This window comes from Mobula birostris, chromosome 22, assembly GCF_030028105.1.
Source record: "Mobula birostris isolate sMobBir1 chromosome 22, sMobBir1.hap1, whole genome shotgun sequence".
NCBI lineage: Eukaryota > Metazoa > Chordata > Chondrichthyes > Myliobatiformes > Myliobatidae > Mobula > Mobula birostris.
Window position 1 is genome coordinate 17,851,409 of NC_092391.1, and position 15,733 is coordinate 17,867,141.

The 15,733-nt window shown below is 37.1% G+C and overlaps 1 protein-coding gene across 2 annotated transcripts in view; it reads left to right on the forward strand.

Moving 5' to 3' along the window:
- LOC140186206 (neuronal calcium sensor 1) overlaps positions 1-13,113 on the forward strand; it is a 79,197-nt gene extending 66,084 nt beyond the window's left edge. For both annotated transcript variants that reach the window (XM_072240178.1, XM_072240179.1), the window contains exons 7-9: positions 891-968; positions 2,756-2,879; positions 3,678-13,113. In XM_072240178.1, coding sequence (XP_072096279.1) covers positions 891-968; positions 2,756-2,854 — 177 coding nt within the window. In that variant the 3' untranslated portion in view covers positions 2,855-2,879; positions 3,678-13,113. The remainder of the gene's footprint in view (positions 1-890; positions 969-2,755; positions 2,880-3,677) is intronic.
- Positions 13,114-15,733: the final 2,620 nt, after the last annotated feature.

Below are 15,733 nucleotides of genomic sequence, written 5' to 3' on the forward strand. Positions count from 1 at the left end.
CTTAAACACTCGCACTGAAATTGGTAGTTATTGTTACTGAAGTAAAATACACTCATACGTAAAATAATCAGTGAATTACCATTGTGAATGTAATAAGCTCTTAAAAAGTAATTATATAATTTGTGTATCTTGATCAGCCAATTACTACAAATGTATAGCTCTTTATGTTAAATTTTATTGGAATGTCAAAAATGTAGTCAATTATCCCTTAAAGTGTGCTCTGTTTAAGGGAATGTGTTCAGACACCCAGGTGGAGAAAGCAGGCTTTTTCCACTAAGGTTTGGTTAAGGCTGAGAGGTGAGATTTTTAAGGGGAGCCAGAGGAGGAACTTCTTCACTCAGGGTGGTGTGAATGTGGAATTAACTGCCAGTGGAAGTGGTATTTGGGGGTTTGATTGCAACATTTAAGAGAGGTTTGGGTAAGTACAAGAACGGGAGAGGTACGTAAGGTTATTTTGCAAGTGCAGTTCAATGGGACTAGGCAGAATAATCGTTCAGCATGGACTTGATGAGCAGAAGTGTCTGTTTCTGTACTGTAACACTTGTACTCGAGGGAATGTTACTTTTCAATTAATGAATGTCTACTGAGTTAAATTTTCTTTCCATCTCATATTCTTCATTTCCTTTATTCTGGGATTTATTTCTCTTTTGTACAGTATAATTTCATCCTGAAATTTGTTATTTTTTAATCCTATCTTCAAATACAAACTTTGATTGTTTTTGTTTATATCAAATATTTCAGAACTACATATATTGATTTCATTTAATATTGAAAAAAATGACCAAGCTCACTTAAGCATTACAAGTGCTGGTGTGTCAACTTTAACCGTTCATTGATTACATTTCTTGTTTTTTTTTTAAGTGTTTAATGTCTTATATTTGGGTTCTTAGGGTAATACCGTGGAACTGCCTGAAGAGGAGAACACACCAGAGAAACGAGTGGATAGGATTTTTGCTATGATGGACAAGGTAATGAGTTTGGCCATATTTTGTATTACATGGTAACTGAATTTAAGTCTAGTGTTGGGGGATAGTTGGTAATTCTCAGCTTCAGTCTTTATCCATTGTAGTGACTTGTCTATGTTGTAGAACAAACCCAGTCAGTCATCTGGTTGAAATGACAATTGCGTTGGTTCCATGATGTGAGATTCACTACAAGTTACTACCCTAATAGTAAAGTTGAAAATTATTCTTTGGATAACTGATAAATAGAGTGGCTTTGTCCTTACCAGCTCACTGTCAAAACCAGGACATAGTGTACTGTGCAAGTGTCTTAGAAAATATAAATTTTGTTTTAAATGTTTATTTTTTCATTGCCTTCTGCATTAGTGTCATTTTCAAAAAAAAGTTAGAGAATTTTTGTATTTTGTTAAAGAAAGTAACATAGTAAAAAATAGACTGCTTTTCAAATAAAAACTTGATTACCTTGTAGGTATATAGGCCAGTGCATGGTCAAACAAAGATAATAAACAGATGTGAATGATCAATGACATAACGAGTTGAATGAATTAAACTGATTAATTGAAACAGAAACAGGTGTAGAAGGAATCAAACTGGGCAAAGGACAACCAAACTAAAAGGTGAGAGTGTGGCAGATGTGACAGTTTAACCTTCAAATCATCAATTCTTATACCACAGCTTGAGTGAGCATATCAACAAGACACAAGGTGATCATCATGCATCAGCAAGCTCTCTCCCAAGCAGAAATTTTGCAGCAGAGAGGAGTTTCAAGATGTGCTGTCCAAGCTCTTCTGAAGAAGCACAAAGGAACAGGCAAGGTTGAGGACCAGAAACACAGTGATCGGCCACAGAAACTGAGTGCAGCAAACGAGAGGTACATCAAACTGATATCCCTTCTAAATTGGAAGAATTCCAGCACTGCTTTCAGCTCTGATCTCAGAGAAATCACTGGAATCAAAGTGCACCATCTACAGTCTGGAGAAGTATCAAAAGAGATATTCATGGAAGAGTTACTGCCAAAAAGCCCTTTCTCCAAAGTGAAACAAAGGCAAGAAGCTCACCTACGCACCAAAACACAAAGCTTGATATGCTGAACAATGGCAGCAAGTGTGCTCTGCACTGGCTAGTCAGAATTTAAAATTTTTGGCTCAAGCAGCATGAGTGTCTGCAGCCGACAGTGAAGTACGGCAGAGCTTCCCTGTGGGTTTGGGGCTGCATTTCTGCAAATAGAGTTGGTGATCTGGTCAGGATTAATGGAATCCTCAATGCTGAGAAGTTCAAGCAGATTCTTATCCATCATGCAACACCATCAGGGAGGTATCTGATTGGTCCCAACTTCATTCTGTAGCAGGACAATGACCCCAAATACACGACTGTGGTCATAAAGAACTGTCTACAGGAAAAAGAAGAACAAGGAGTTCTGCAACAGATGGCATAGTCTCCCAGTGATCTCAATATCATTGAGGCTGTCTGAGATTATCTGGAGAGACAGAAGTAAGTGAGACAGCCGAAGTCTGCAGAAAAACTGTGTCAGGTTCTCCAAGATGCTTTGAATAACCTACCAAGCAATTTTCTTATAAATCTTAAGGACAGTGTACCTTAGTGAATAGATGCAATTTTAAAGGCAAAGGATCACACCAAAATTGATTTTGTTTAGTTTTTTTAACTATTTACTGCTCTTTATAGTAATTTTTTGATATTTTTGAAAGCGTTTTTTTATATGTGCCTAAGAATTTCGCACAGTACTATAGTATTTCCATTATTGCGAACACTACCTTTGATTACCTATGTTACAGAATGCCGATGGGAAGTTAACACTACAGGAGTTTCAAGAGGGATCAAAAGCTGATCCGTCTATTGTCCAAGCGCTTTCTCTATATGATGGTCTAGTATAGTCCCTGCACCCTCCCTTGTGCCATGGTGAGTTATGATCACAACTGTTTTTGTTTTTAAAGCAGTTCTTCAAATTTCAGGTACTAGTGTTACCTACCCACAAAATAATCTAGAATAGTTAAATATGTTATAAACATTTTTAAGGAACTACTTGATACTGTCTTAAGAGCCTTCAATGCATAAATGGTATTCTAATAGAAGGAAAGATGCTATTTAAGCAGTCCCAAATAATTCTAGTTGGAGCTCCTTGGTTTGAATGTTGTGTTGAAGTCAATTAAAAAGGTATAATTAAAATTGTTGCATTCCCTCCATTATATTACTGAGCTGAGTGTAAATAATTTTGGTCAGTGAATCACAAATCTTTAGTACACACTCCACTTTTATACTTTGAATGCTTCTGATTATATTTTTTTCATTGATATTTAGATTTATTTATCACAAGTACATCAAAATTGTTAGCCATTAAAGATTTTGCTTACTGGTTGTCTGCTGTGTTGGTGGATAATCGCTTCTGGTAAACTCTACAAAGCATAGTTCCTACATTTGACTATGAATATTTGTAATTGTACTTGGGTTGGATCAGAAGAGTCATGCTTTCATCATTTCCAGTGCTATTTGGATAGTCATCGATAACAATCCACTGAGTTTGCATGCAAAACTTCCTAATTCAGATCAGTTCTCTGATTCCAAACAAGAAATTTATTGAAAAATAAGTAAACAATTAGACATTAGACACTTTGGGGGAAACAGCTATCAGCTAGCCCCAATTTTTGTGCATTGAACTGGCAGTTGTATCGTCTTGACTATTTATTGCATTCTTTCCAGGTGACCAAGGATTGAACCATTTTGATGCCATTTGAACGGTTCTGTGCAGAAGCTCGATGGTCCAGCAGTCGCTCACCTTCACCCAGATGTGAACAGGAGTGCACGAGTGTGTGCAAGCTGAGCTCTTTTGCTTGTATCCATTTGCCAATCTCAGCTTAAGAACCCAAAATGTTTTTTTTAAACTTGAACTCTGCGGTAGTCAAATGCCTCAGTTTTTTTTTGGAAAGACTTGATCAAAAGGAGCATGAATCTTTGCCTTTTTTTTTACAATATTTGACAATTAAAATGCTCTAGCTGTGAATTTTTTTGTTGGGCTGTCCTGACCACTTCAAATAGTGTTTATAATGAACAACAAAAGAAATTGGTCTTGTATTGTCTGAAAATATTAGCAGCAAAGTGAGGGTTTTGTGAGTGTTTTGTGCTTTAAGTGGAACTGTTTTATCATGTATACTGTTCCTTTAGTTGTGAAATTGTACTCTGGTTGTATCATTTTTCTTTTAAAACAAAGTGGACAATTTTTCAAAGCCATGCTGACATCTGTCAGGCGTGAAGTCAGACTTGTAGGTTCTATGACTATCAAGTTGTTGTACTGTAACTGGTCCAAACTCCAAGCATTTATTTCAGATGTTTTTTAAAAATTTTGTTGGTTTATTAATTTGTGTTCTGTCAAAGATTGTATAAAATAAGAAAGGGCAGACCAGAATGTACACCAGGGCCAAAACGTGACAAAAAAATCTGCCTTTCCTGACAAAGATTGAAGTTGAAGCTGTTGTTTGATCGTAAGCCCTTGCAATACAAGTTTCCCTGCTGCTTTACCTGTTTCATAGATTTAGATCTCAGTGGTATAATTTTTCTTCTGGTCAGCTGATGAATAGCCTGCAATCAGATACCCACAGTTAATATTAATGTCACACAACCTAATAATTGCTTTGAATAGAGTATAATGTTGCCTGATTTAAATTGCATGTTGAAATTTTATTTCACCATGTTCTAGAATTCATGCCAGTTAGTATATTAAATGACATGCACATGGTACTATTCATAAAAGGCACAGAATTGTTTTTCACCACCATAGCTACTTTACCACCTTGACCATCTAGTAGTTTTGCATATTGCACATTATGTGTTCTTTCTTGTACTTAAGGAAAAGGAAATTCTCTTCCCAGTTTGCGAAGTGATAGATATTTCATTAGTAACAATGGTTTGGACAGTAAGGAAATTTTGTTCCTTTACATAATAATGTATAGATTCTAAGAAAAGACCAAGAAAAATAATGAAATGCTATTTTTTTGTTTGTATTGCATTTGGGCGTGATTGGGTTGAATTTAATATGCACAGAACACTGTCAGTCTAGTTAATGAAATCCCTTCAGAGCTCTGACTTGATCCATTTAATGCAACCTTTATTTGTTTTGGATTTTTAAAAATCCTTTTAACATTTTTTATTATATTTAATATTTGTTTTTAAATTAAGAGGTAGAATTGATAACTACTGCATGGTGATGTATTTTGTAAGTTACAATGGAGAGTGTATCTTTGATATATTTAAATTGTTTTGCTTAATATTGTACAGCTTGATTGTATGCTGTAGTGCACATTGCTCACTTAACACATTGCAAATTCCGACAGTCTGGTTACGTCTAGTTGTAAAATAATTATCTATATATTTGTCTTGCACAATTGCTTTTAAAGCCTCCAGTGGAAACACTTCAGAAGTTGTATAGCCTTATGATTGACAGATTGCCCTTTTTCTGTCTTTCTCTCCCCCCTTTCTGTATGAAATCACAAATGTATTTTTTGTGTCCTTTTTTGCCTCAATGTTTATTTTTAATCATCTTTTAGCTTGTTGATTTTCTTATTGACACCTTATTTTTTCCTGATCGATTTACTGTTATTTGTAACAGCATATTTTAACAATCAATGCATGTTTAGAGCATATTTGGTTGCAAGTCAAGAACAAAACAACACAAGTCATATTCAGGCAAAATAAAGATTATAGGTATGTATCTGACCTAGCAGTCTTTTGGGCTTGATTCTGGTTTGTTTAGATGAAGTTCTTTTTGGTTGACTCTCATATCTTGGTTAAATGACAGTACTCTTTAAAGAGCAGGAAAAATTGGAGCATTATCAGGTTGACTTCAACAAAGCAAGACCACTCACTATCCGTGCTAGCCACTTGATACATTTTGTAAACACCAGCAAAACCTAAAAATAGAGAAGACTGTTGGGTACTGTAGAAGGTCTATTCATTGCATAAGTTTTGAAAACTCCCTGATTTATGTCTGAATGTATCCACCGTGACCAGCTATATCTCCATGACAAGCTACTCAGCAAATTCACTTCTAAAAGGCTTCAGCTGTGTCATTAGGGAAAGCCAAGGTGAGGTTGGCAGTCCTTCAGGACTGTTTTGGGTGCTTCAAAAATGTTAAAGCACAGTGCTTCAAAGATCCTTGCCCACACAAAAAAAAGACACAAATAAAGGAATTTAGACAGACATGTTTGCTTTTTTTTATGCAGTGGGGAAAAGGCATTTTGATTTACTATAGTTTGCAATAGGAGGTCATGTGAAACATGATTATGTTTACTCAAAGTTAGAAACCCCAGAAGGGAAGGTTTGATCAAAAAAGTTACATAAAAGGACTTCCATTCTCAATGGGACAGGCACGTTCAGAGGCAGGTGTTTTTTCCATTGTGTTTTAAATGTGTTGTTATCAATTTAGTTGGAATGCTTCTAGTAGTTGAAGTTCATATTTTTTTTACTGCAAATGGACCTCCTGTGCTGCTGCTATTAGGATGTTGTTAGTATTGATCAGTTCAGGCATAAAGTCAGAAACTGAACCATACTTTTTCCATACTCCACTCCACAATTGGTGTGACTATGATCTCAAATATTCTGCTGTTCAGAATAATAGCCTGGGAATGCAAAATGACCCCAGTTCACACATGATTGTGGAGTGGGGCTCCCATTAGGGCCCAAATTATAGAACTTTGTCGTCATGCAAAATCCTTAAGCCTATTTCTATACTTTGGCTCTTCTTATCCAGTCAAACCTTCTGGCTTTTTATTCCCTTTTGAATCCAAGCTGCATCTCTTGGACCTCTACTTTTCAGCAGCACCTTTACATAGTAGTCAGTGAGAGAGAAATCTCCAGTGTCAAGAGAAATAGACTTTTTATATCGTCTGAACAGTCATTAACGCAATGCTAAACCATAGGTCAGGTAGCAGCGGAATGATAAACGGAGAGCCTTTCAGGTCAAAGACCCTTCATCAGAACTTCTGAAACAGGGAAAACAAATTACCTTTATGTTTATAAAGATGTGGGGGTAGAAGAAAGGATAGGAAATAGATGGGTAAGGATATGTACAAGTAACTGTTGTCTCATGGCTACTATGATACTGGTTTACATTTGTTCTCCGATGTTTGGAGTTTGCACATTCTGTGGGTTTTGTCCAAGTTACCCCAGTTTCCTTCGCATCCTACAGATGTGCTGGTTGATACATGAATTGGCTACTGCAAGTGGTAGCAGGATTAGAAAGTGGTGGTGAGGGGGTGAGTCAGTGAGCATGTGAGAGAAAATTTCATGGCAATAGTTACTGGAATAGGATTACTCTGAGAGTCTGCATAGATTCACTGGGCCATATGGTCTTAAAGGACCATTTGGGACAGCAGGGTAGCATAGTGATTAGCGTAACACTATTACAACACCAGCGACTCAGGCTCAATTCCCACCATTGCCTATAAGGGATTTCCTGCAGGTGCTCCAGTTTCCACACTCGTTCTAGTAGGTTAATTGACCGCGTGGATGTAATTGGGCAGTGCAGGCTGATTGGGCCAGACGTGCCTGTTACTGTACTGTATCTCAAAATAAAATGGTCTACAAAACATGACAGAGGAATTCTCTCTGAAATAGTGAGGCCAAGGTTGATCTGGTGGCAAACTGTTAATGAAGCTATGTGATTAATAGATTAATAAAGGCAGTGAGAGGGAGAAAAACCAAACATGTCTTTTGCTAACTACCCTCATTATATTATCAATGAGATGTGTTTATGAACCACTTATCACTATGTCATCCTGGCCTAATCATATATTTCCTTTTCCCTTATAACCAACCTTCCTACAAATTAAAACAATTTTCTCTTTTTTCACAGTTCCACTGAAGGATATTTGCAATTCAAGATTGTTCAATATAATTTCCTGTACACAAGTATAAAGGAGAATAAAATGATTGTTACTCCAGATTCAATGTACCATTAATAAACCCACTAAGATAAAGAATGCAATAAAAACAATAAATAATACATAAGATAGCATATGTACATTGACCCTGGTTAAAGGAGGTGTACATAAGGTGACTGATAGCATTGGTGGTGGGATGAGTTAATGGGTGGAAGTGTTGATCAACCTTACTGCCTTTGGGTCTGGTGATCCTGGTGTCGATGCTACATAGCCTTGTCCCTGCCTGGATTGGGACAAAAAGTCCATGGGTGGGTGGGATCCTTCATGATATTGCTGGCCTTTCTCTGGCACCTTTCTTTATATATGTCCTTGATGGCGAGTTGGCTGATGATGCTGATGCGTTGGGCAGTTTTGAGGACCCATTAGATAACCTTCCTGTCCACTGCAGTGTAGTTTCTGTACATACAGTGATGCAGCATGTTAAGATGTTCTCTATTGCATACTGTTGAAGGTTGTGAGTATTGGTGTCCATTGTCCAGCTCTGTTTAACCTCCTCAGAAAGTAGAGGCCTTGGTGAGTTTTCTTGATAGTGTAGAATGTGTTCTGGGACTATGAGAAGGTGTGCAGGATGTGTGAGTTCTCCTGAAATTGATAACCTTCTCCTTTATCTTATTGACATTAAGGAAGAGGTTATTTGCCTGACCAGGCCTCTGAACTGTGATGTTTACCCTGCATCTCTTTCCACAGATGTTGCCTGACCTGTGTATTTACAACTTTTTTTTGTTTTAATTTTACTTATCCAGCATTAGCAGTTTTGATTTTAATTAAAAATATAGAGTCCTTGGTTGCCATGATCCTGAGAACATAGTTTGGGCATACCCAATCACAATTTGACGCATATAGTGCAGTCCCATTGGGTTCAGATTAATAATCCAGAGTGGAAATGTCAGAGGCTTGCTGTATAAATAAACAGATTGTTGTATTGCACAAATTTGAATATTATTTTGCAGTTAAAGAGCAGCTCTTGACAGCCAAAAGTATAATTGCTGTGCTCTCTGATCAGTTAAATGCTCAATTTTTTCAAGTGTAACTTGATTTCAGTGTTATATGTACTTCAATATAATTCCTGGGGGGTGGGAAGAAAATTTAAAATTTTAGAACATAGAACAGTACAACAAACCCTTTGGCCCACAATTTTGTGCTAATGTAATTAAGCTGATGCAACTAATACCTTCTGCCTGCAAATGGACTGGGCCCTTCCAGTCTCTTCATATTTATGTGCCTAACTAAGAGCCTTTTAGGTGCATTTGTTGCATTAGCCTCCACCACCACCCCATGATAATGCATTCTAAGGACCTACCATTATGTATGTTGAAAAAAACTTTCCCCATACATCTCCTTTGAACTTGACCCCTCTCACCTTAAATGCATGGTTCTAGTTTCAGACATTTTGACTTTAGGATTAAAATACTGGCTATCTATCTATGCCTTTCATTTTATAAACTTTTGTCAGGTCCACAAGCCACTGCCACTACAGAGAAATAAACCCTGTTTGTCCAACCTCTTTAGCACATGCCCTTTAATCTGAGCAGCATCCTGGTAAACCTCTTCTGCTCCCTCTCCAAAGCCTCCTCATCTTCACAATAATGGAGGTGACCGGAAATGAATGCAATACACTGACTTTTCCCAGCATAGCAAAATATCTATTCTTGGGGAGATTTTCTCAGTTAGTTGAAATAGTATGTTCTTGGATATAGTGCCGAAATGTTTCACTGGTGGATTTTGTGGAATTTTTTCATTGACCGAGTTGTACATCTTTTCCCAAAAGATGTAAAATAGATTTCTCTATTTTAGTCATCTTGATATGAGCTTTAATAACCAGCAGTGACATCATGATTTTATTAAATCTTGAATATCCCTCTCCTATCATAATGGTCTTCAAATATAGGGAATCTATTGGTGATTATTTATGTAGAATTGTTCCAAAAGCATTAAAGATTTTCCTAATAATGAAGCCTTCTACCTGTTAACTGTAAGTGTAATTGAAATTGGGAGAATAATGTTTGCAATCATCTTGTTAAAGGATCTAGATCTCGTCAGTTGTTAATAATCAGTTGTGCCATTTCCAGTGTCTCCTTGGTCCTATCTTTGTAAATATACTCTCGAGGCTGAACTCCACAGTCCAATTGATGGAGATGGGATTAGTACATGTGGGCTGAATGGCCTCCTTGCTGTCTGACTTTGATTAAGTTCCACAATCTTCACTTTCAAGTAAAGAAGAAAAACGAGCTATTGGCATTCTTGTGCTAATTTAATAGCAAAATGCCACACTGAATTATCTTCCTGAAGTAAGTTTTATTTCTGTGAATCAATTAATTGTAATAAATTACAAGGATAAAGAAAAGGTTGTAACCTTTTAAGAAATGAAAGCTCTATACCTCTCAAACAATTAGATTTTTATTTTGCTTTGTACCTTGAATCTCAGCGTTTAAACTGGATTCTGTGTTTTCATTCAGAGGTGTACCGGTTAGTACTGGTCACTGTAAATTGTCCTGTGATTAAGCTAGTATTAAGTAGGTGGGTTGCTGGGCAGCTTGGCTCGTGGCACCGGAAGGGCCTATTTTGCACTATCTCTAGATAAATAAAATTCCATACTAATTGCTAAAACTAGTCCTCTGTGAGCATATGTAATATTGAATAAAACATTTTAATACATGGGAGATAATTGCTTAATATCATAATAAGTATGATTGCACTGTGAATAATAAATTCACTCCTTTAAGGACTTCACTTTGTAGGCTACTCATTGTTTAATTAACATTATGTTCACGGTGGTTAGCTTGGGTTTGGCCTGCTGATTCCTGAAGAATAAAAGGACCTAAATAATTTCATAAGTTTGATCCTCAGTTCATTCATTTATTCGTAGTGTTTTTTAAAATTCATCGGTCAAAAAGAACCTTGGCTTTTCAGAGCATTGACTAGAAAGAAACATGCATCAATCCACCTCTGAATGATCCAGTTTCCCCCAACAAGAAACCAGCGAATTCTTGATCCAATCAGGATGAATGAGGTAGAAAAATAACTAGGCTATAGTGTATTACCAGTTGCCACAAATATACTTGTTTATGGATATATTCCATTTTATGCAAAAAATATAGTTAATCCAAAAGGAACTGAATAGCAAATACTTAGATCTGAAATGCATTGCCAATATGTACACTTGAAAATTGAAGACTAATTTTCAACATTAGGGTAAATGGATTAGAAATCCCGTAGTACATGGAAATACATACTGAAATGCTAATTTCTGCAGGTGTTCTCAGGCCAATAATTTTCTTATCATATGGTAGGCAAGGAATTAGTACCCAAGAGGCATGAATCCCTGATCTGTAACCGTGGAGTCAAATAAGTGCCAAATGATGATCCTCAAAGAGAGGTGCTGTTCCTAACCATGGACCTAAAGCAGATGATGTATCTCTGAAAGTTGAGATGAAACCATACTGGGAGATTGTCTTCATTAAATAATGCTTGGACATTGTAGCAAGATGCTAATGGGAATGGTTCCCTGTTTCCCATAACCCCACAACCAACTAAAAGTCAAAGATCTTATCTGGAGCATGAATGGCATCTTTAGTGACAGATGCCTTAACAAAGGTAACCCTGTATTTTTAATTTAAGTTTCACTGCACAGTCTTCCTTTCTCATGCACATTTTCTGCTTACTGTGCATAATGCATCATGTGAATGACTTTAAAATTCACTTTTTGCACCAAGACCCTTGAGCTAGTCCTGATGAAGGTCTCAGCCCAACCCGTTGACTCTTTATTCCTTTCCATAGATGCTGCCTGACCTGCTGAATTCCCCAGCATTTTGTGTATGTTACTCAGGATTTCTAACATCTGCAGAATCTCATGTTTACAGTAGGTACTATCCCCATATCATTGAAATCTGTGTACTCTGGCATAAACAAAATGGCAGATAAAGTGCAGACATTTATGGGAATAAATTTGGAGGATTCCTTTCAACAATCAAAAGTGGATTATGAAACTGCTCTGGTTAATATATGGAATTAAATGTTTTAAGTGGCGATCTCATCTCTTTGGGAAACTACAGTTTCTCTCGCTTGAAGTTGTGTCCGCTGAAAACATCTGCTACCTACATATTCCAGAGATCTGTTATTTCCGTAGAAGAACCAACATTTAAACTGGTTTCGGCTTTGCAAAACCTGAGATGTATCTTCGTGTTTTACACAATTCTAAAAATATACAATGCATTTGCAGAAATCACACAGTACCAGATTGAGTCTGTATCTAGTATATGCATTTAAATAAAAAACTATTCAATCATAATATCCAGTTGTATTATATTGGTGTGTATTTCAAGAAAGGCTGTAAAAAGTCAGTAAATATATTTAATCCTTCAGACCCCATCTCTTAAAATATCCAAAATTAAGTATTTTAGCTTTAATTTACTTCCCCTTTCTTGTATTTAATTAAGACTTGGAACCAAATGATTTAGACAAGCACCACTTTTTTATTATTGGCTATTGCTCATTCATTGAGCTGGTAGTACAAGACTGACAATTTGCAGAATCAGTGGTTCTGATTAGATCACTAAGGTCCTAAATGGTCAGAGACTTAAAGATTGGAGAAAGAGATTGAGGAATTAATTTTCAGAGTTTTGTTTAGGTTCTCGACCATTAAATTAGTTACTTGGTGATTTTTTTGTGTGTCTGGTTGCCTTTTATTGTTTGAGTACTGATTTCTGAGCAGCAGTTAAGTATTGGATTACAATGAATAAGCTCTTTTTGGGCTTCCAGCCGGGTACAAGTATCGATTATAACTGATATTTTGATGACTGACTCTGCCATCTTCGGCAGGGATGATGCCTGGGCATGTCTAGTCTGGTGGTATTTATATCCCTATCGTCCATCCCTCATCATTGGTTAGTCCTCATCCAATCAGGTTTCCGTTCTTCCATCTTCTTTACAATGGAATTCCAGTTCTTACATAGAGTGAGATCTTTGTCTTTGTTAGAATTCTTTTCCTCCAGTTTTATTTCAATGGCTTCCTTTACCAGGTGGTCCCAAAAGCTATTGGCACAGCACAGTATTTCTGTGCCTTTGAAATCAATCCTATGCACATTATAAATGCAATGTCCTGCTACCACTGATTTCTTCAGGTAACCCAAATGGATACACCACCTGTGCTCCTTGATGTGGGTTTCTAACCATCAGGAGGGATGGACTACAGGGGTATAAATACTACCAGACTAGACATGCCCAGGCATCATTCCTGACAAGAGTGGCAGAGTTGGTCAACGAAACATTGGTTATAATCAAAACCTGTACCCGGCAGGAAGCCTGAGAAGAGTTTATCTGTCATATACGCTGGAGAAGCAGTAGATCCTATTGGATTACACTTCGGGATAAATGTGTTAGGGATTACAATGTGGCATTTTTCCTTCTTTCTTGGTGTCTCTTATAAACTCTTGTATTTTATCATCTTTCTTCATGTACACTGTTAACCATATCAGCAACAAAATGGCTAAAAGTTTACATTTTTGTTTCACTAGTTTATATATTTAGTGTGATCTGACAAAGATCTTTGAAAGTTTTAAAGGTTGAGAACCAGGCATGACTTGATTGAAACCTTGAACTCCCAATGCAGCCTTGTGTAGAAAATTAACTGTAAGGTCCTGACTCTAGGCACTGATAGTTCTGTGACTAGTGGTTTATCACACATACATTGTTGCTGTGCTCTATTCTACATTTGTTCCTGGATATTTGCCAAATTGTCAGCTTTGTTGTCACCCTTTTCCTGTTCAAGCTTTTGTGTGTTGTCAGTTATGTTGGAGTCTAAATATATTTGTGTGTTTTTTTTTAATCCTGATGACTTTAAAATGGTAACTCATTATCAGGATTTCTGAAGAGCTGGGTAAAATATGTATTATGTTATTGGCTTGGATTGTTCCTTGATCTTGGTTGTTGATCCTACTTTCATACTTGTATTACTATTGATGATTTACTGAGTAAGAGTATGTATAAGAGTAAATAGATCAAAAACGTATAGAAATGGATCAGTAACTTATAGAAATGGCTTGTAACTAGTGCATTAAGTGTTTATGAAAATCAAAGTTGCAGGTACTGGAAATCTGAAATATAACCAAAAAAGTCACGGGAACTTGGCAAGTCAGTCAGCATCTATGGAAAGAGAAGTGGGTAACATTTCAAGTCATAATTTTTTTGTTAGAACTAAGTAAGTGTAAGCTCAAAGATGGTGGAGATGGGGGGGGGCGCGGGTGATAGATACGACAAAGTGGATATTCCCGATATGGTGTGGTCATGGTTGCCAAAATGATTTTATTGTTTATGGAGCAGTTTGGTTGTCAGATTGACGAGAGCTGTTAGAAAGTAAATGGGCATGTAAAAGCTATAAAACGGCAGAACAGGCAGTGAATGTGCAGAGAGCAGACTGAGATAATATTACAGATGAATAACCATAGCAAAACAAAGAAGATCTGATACAAGCAGGAAAAATAAGTCATCTGAAACTTCAAATTGATATTGAGACCCAAAGATTCCCTATTGCCCAAAGGCAGGATTAGTTGTTCCTCATGGTTGGGTTGGGGCTCACGAGTGGGAGAATGTCTGGGGCTACCTACGCTGTTTTGATAAGGCCCAACGCAAGCTTGAGGAATGGCACCTCATTGACCGGCAGTCTTCAGATTTCAATATCAAATTTATCTATTTCAGATAACTTGGTGTAAACTAAATATTGCCAATGCAATATTAACTCTAACTGTAGGGCCTAACTGGATTCTCTCTCTGCAGGTTCTGCTTGATCTGCTGAGCATTCTTCAGATTTCAAAAGTCAGTAACGGCTCTCACCTGTATTTCATCGCTTTCACATGTCCCTTTGTTTGTTTTCCCTCTTTCTAACTCCCCTCACTGATCTGTCAACTAGACCACTATATAAGCAGCAAACTGACTCAACAACCCTGGTCTCACTCTTTGTCCAATCCATTCCTCCCTTGCCATCTTTCTTTCTAACTCTCACTTCTACTTCTGATAAAGGGGCCATTGATATGGAGCTTTAGATCTGTTTCTGCTCCCTGACCTGCTGAGTGTTTCCACTGTGTTTATTATTTCAATAAATGTTTGCATCTAGCTTCCTCAACATCCATTTGGGTAAATATATTTTCAAATGCAGCATTAATCAATTAAGACAAGCTTCCTGATATGATTCCTGCTCTGTGATCAATTGACATGCAGATAGGATGCTTCAGTTGGCATCAGTATTTATCTCCTACTTGTCTAGGATGACCTGTGTCTGAACTGTCTGCTGACTCTATTGTTCAGGCAGAGTCACTGAGGACTGCTGGTGCTTGAGTAACCTTATTATGAACAGATATTTTCAAGAAAAGTTGCAACCTAACTGATGTTAAAAATTGTGTTAATGTTCCTTTGAAGAACAACCATTTGTATTGTTGTTGAGAAATATCTGTGCAGCCTCTGCCCTCTCTGCTACTTCCTGATCATTTCCTGAGCCAATGCACATGGAGGCTCCGGGGTGCCGGAGACAAAAAGCAACCTGGAATCCACCTCCATTAATGTTTCTCACTTCCACTTGTCTTGTTTGATTGCATGTCCCAATTATGTCTTACATGTTACAGCTCTTAACTTATGTGAGCAATGTATTGCATGTGATATGTGAAGCACTGATTATACAGCAATATTTGAGCAAATAAGATCAATAAAATCTTGAAGGCGTGATGTTAAGTATCTGATTCTTTTTAAAAAAAAAACTGAATCTTTTCTTTCCAACCTTCCAGTTCTGGGCAGATGCCACCTTCATATGTGAATGCTTGAGACAGGAACTGC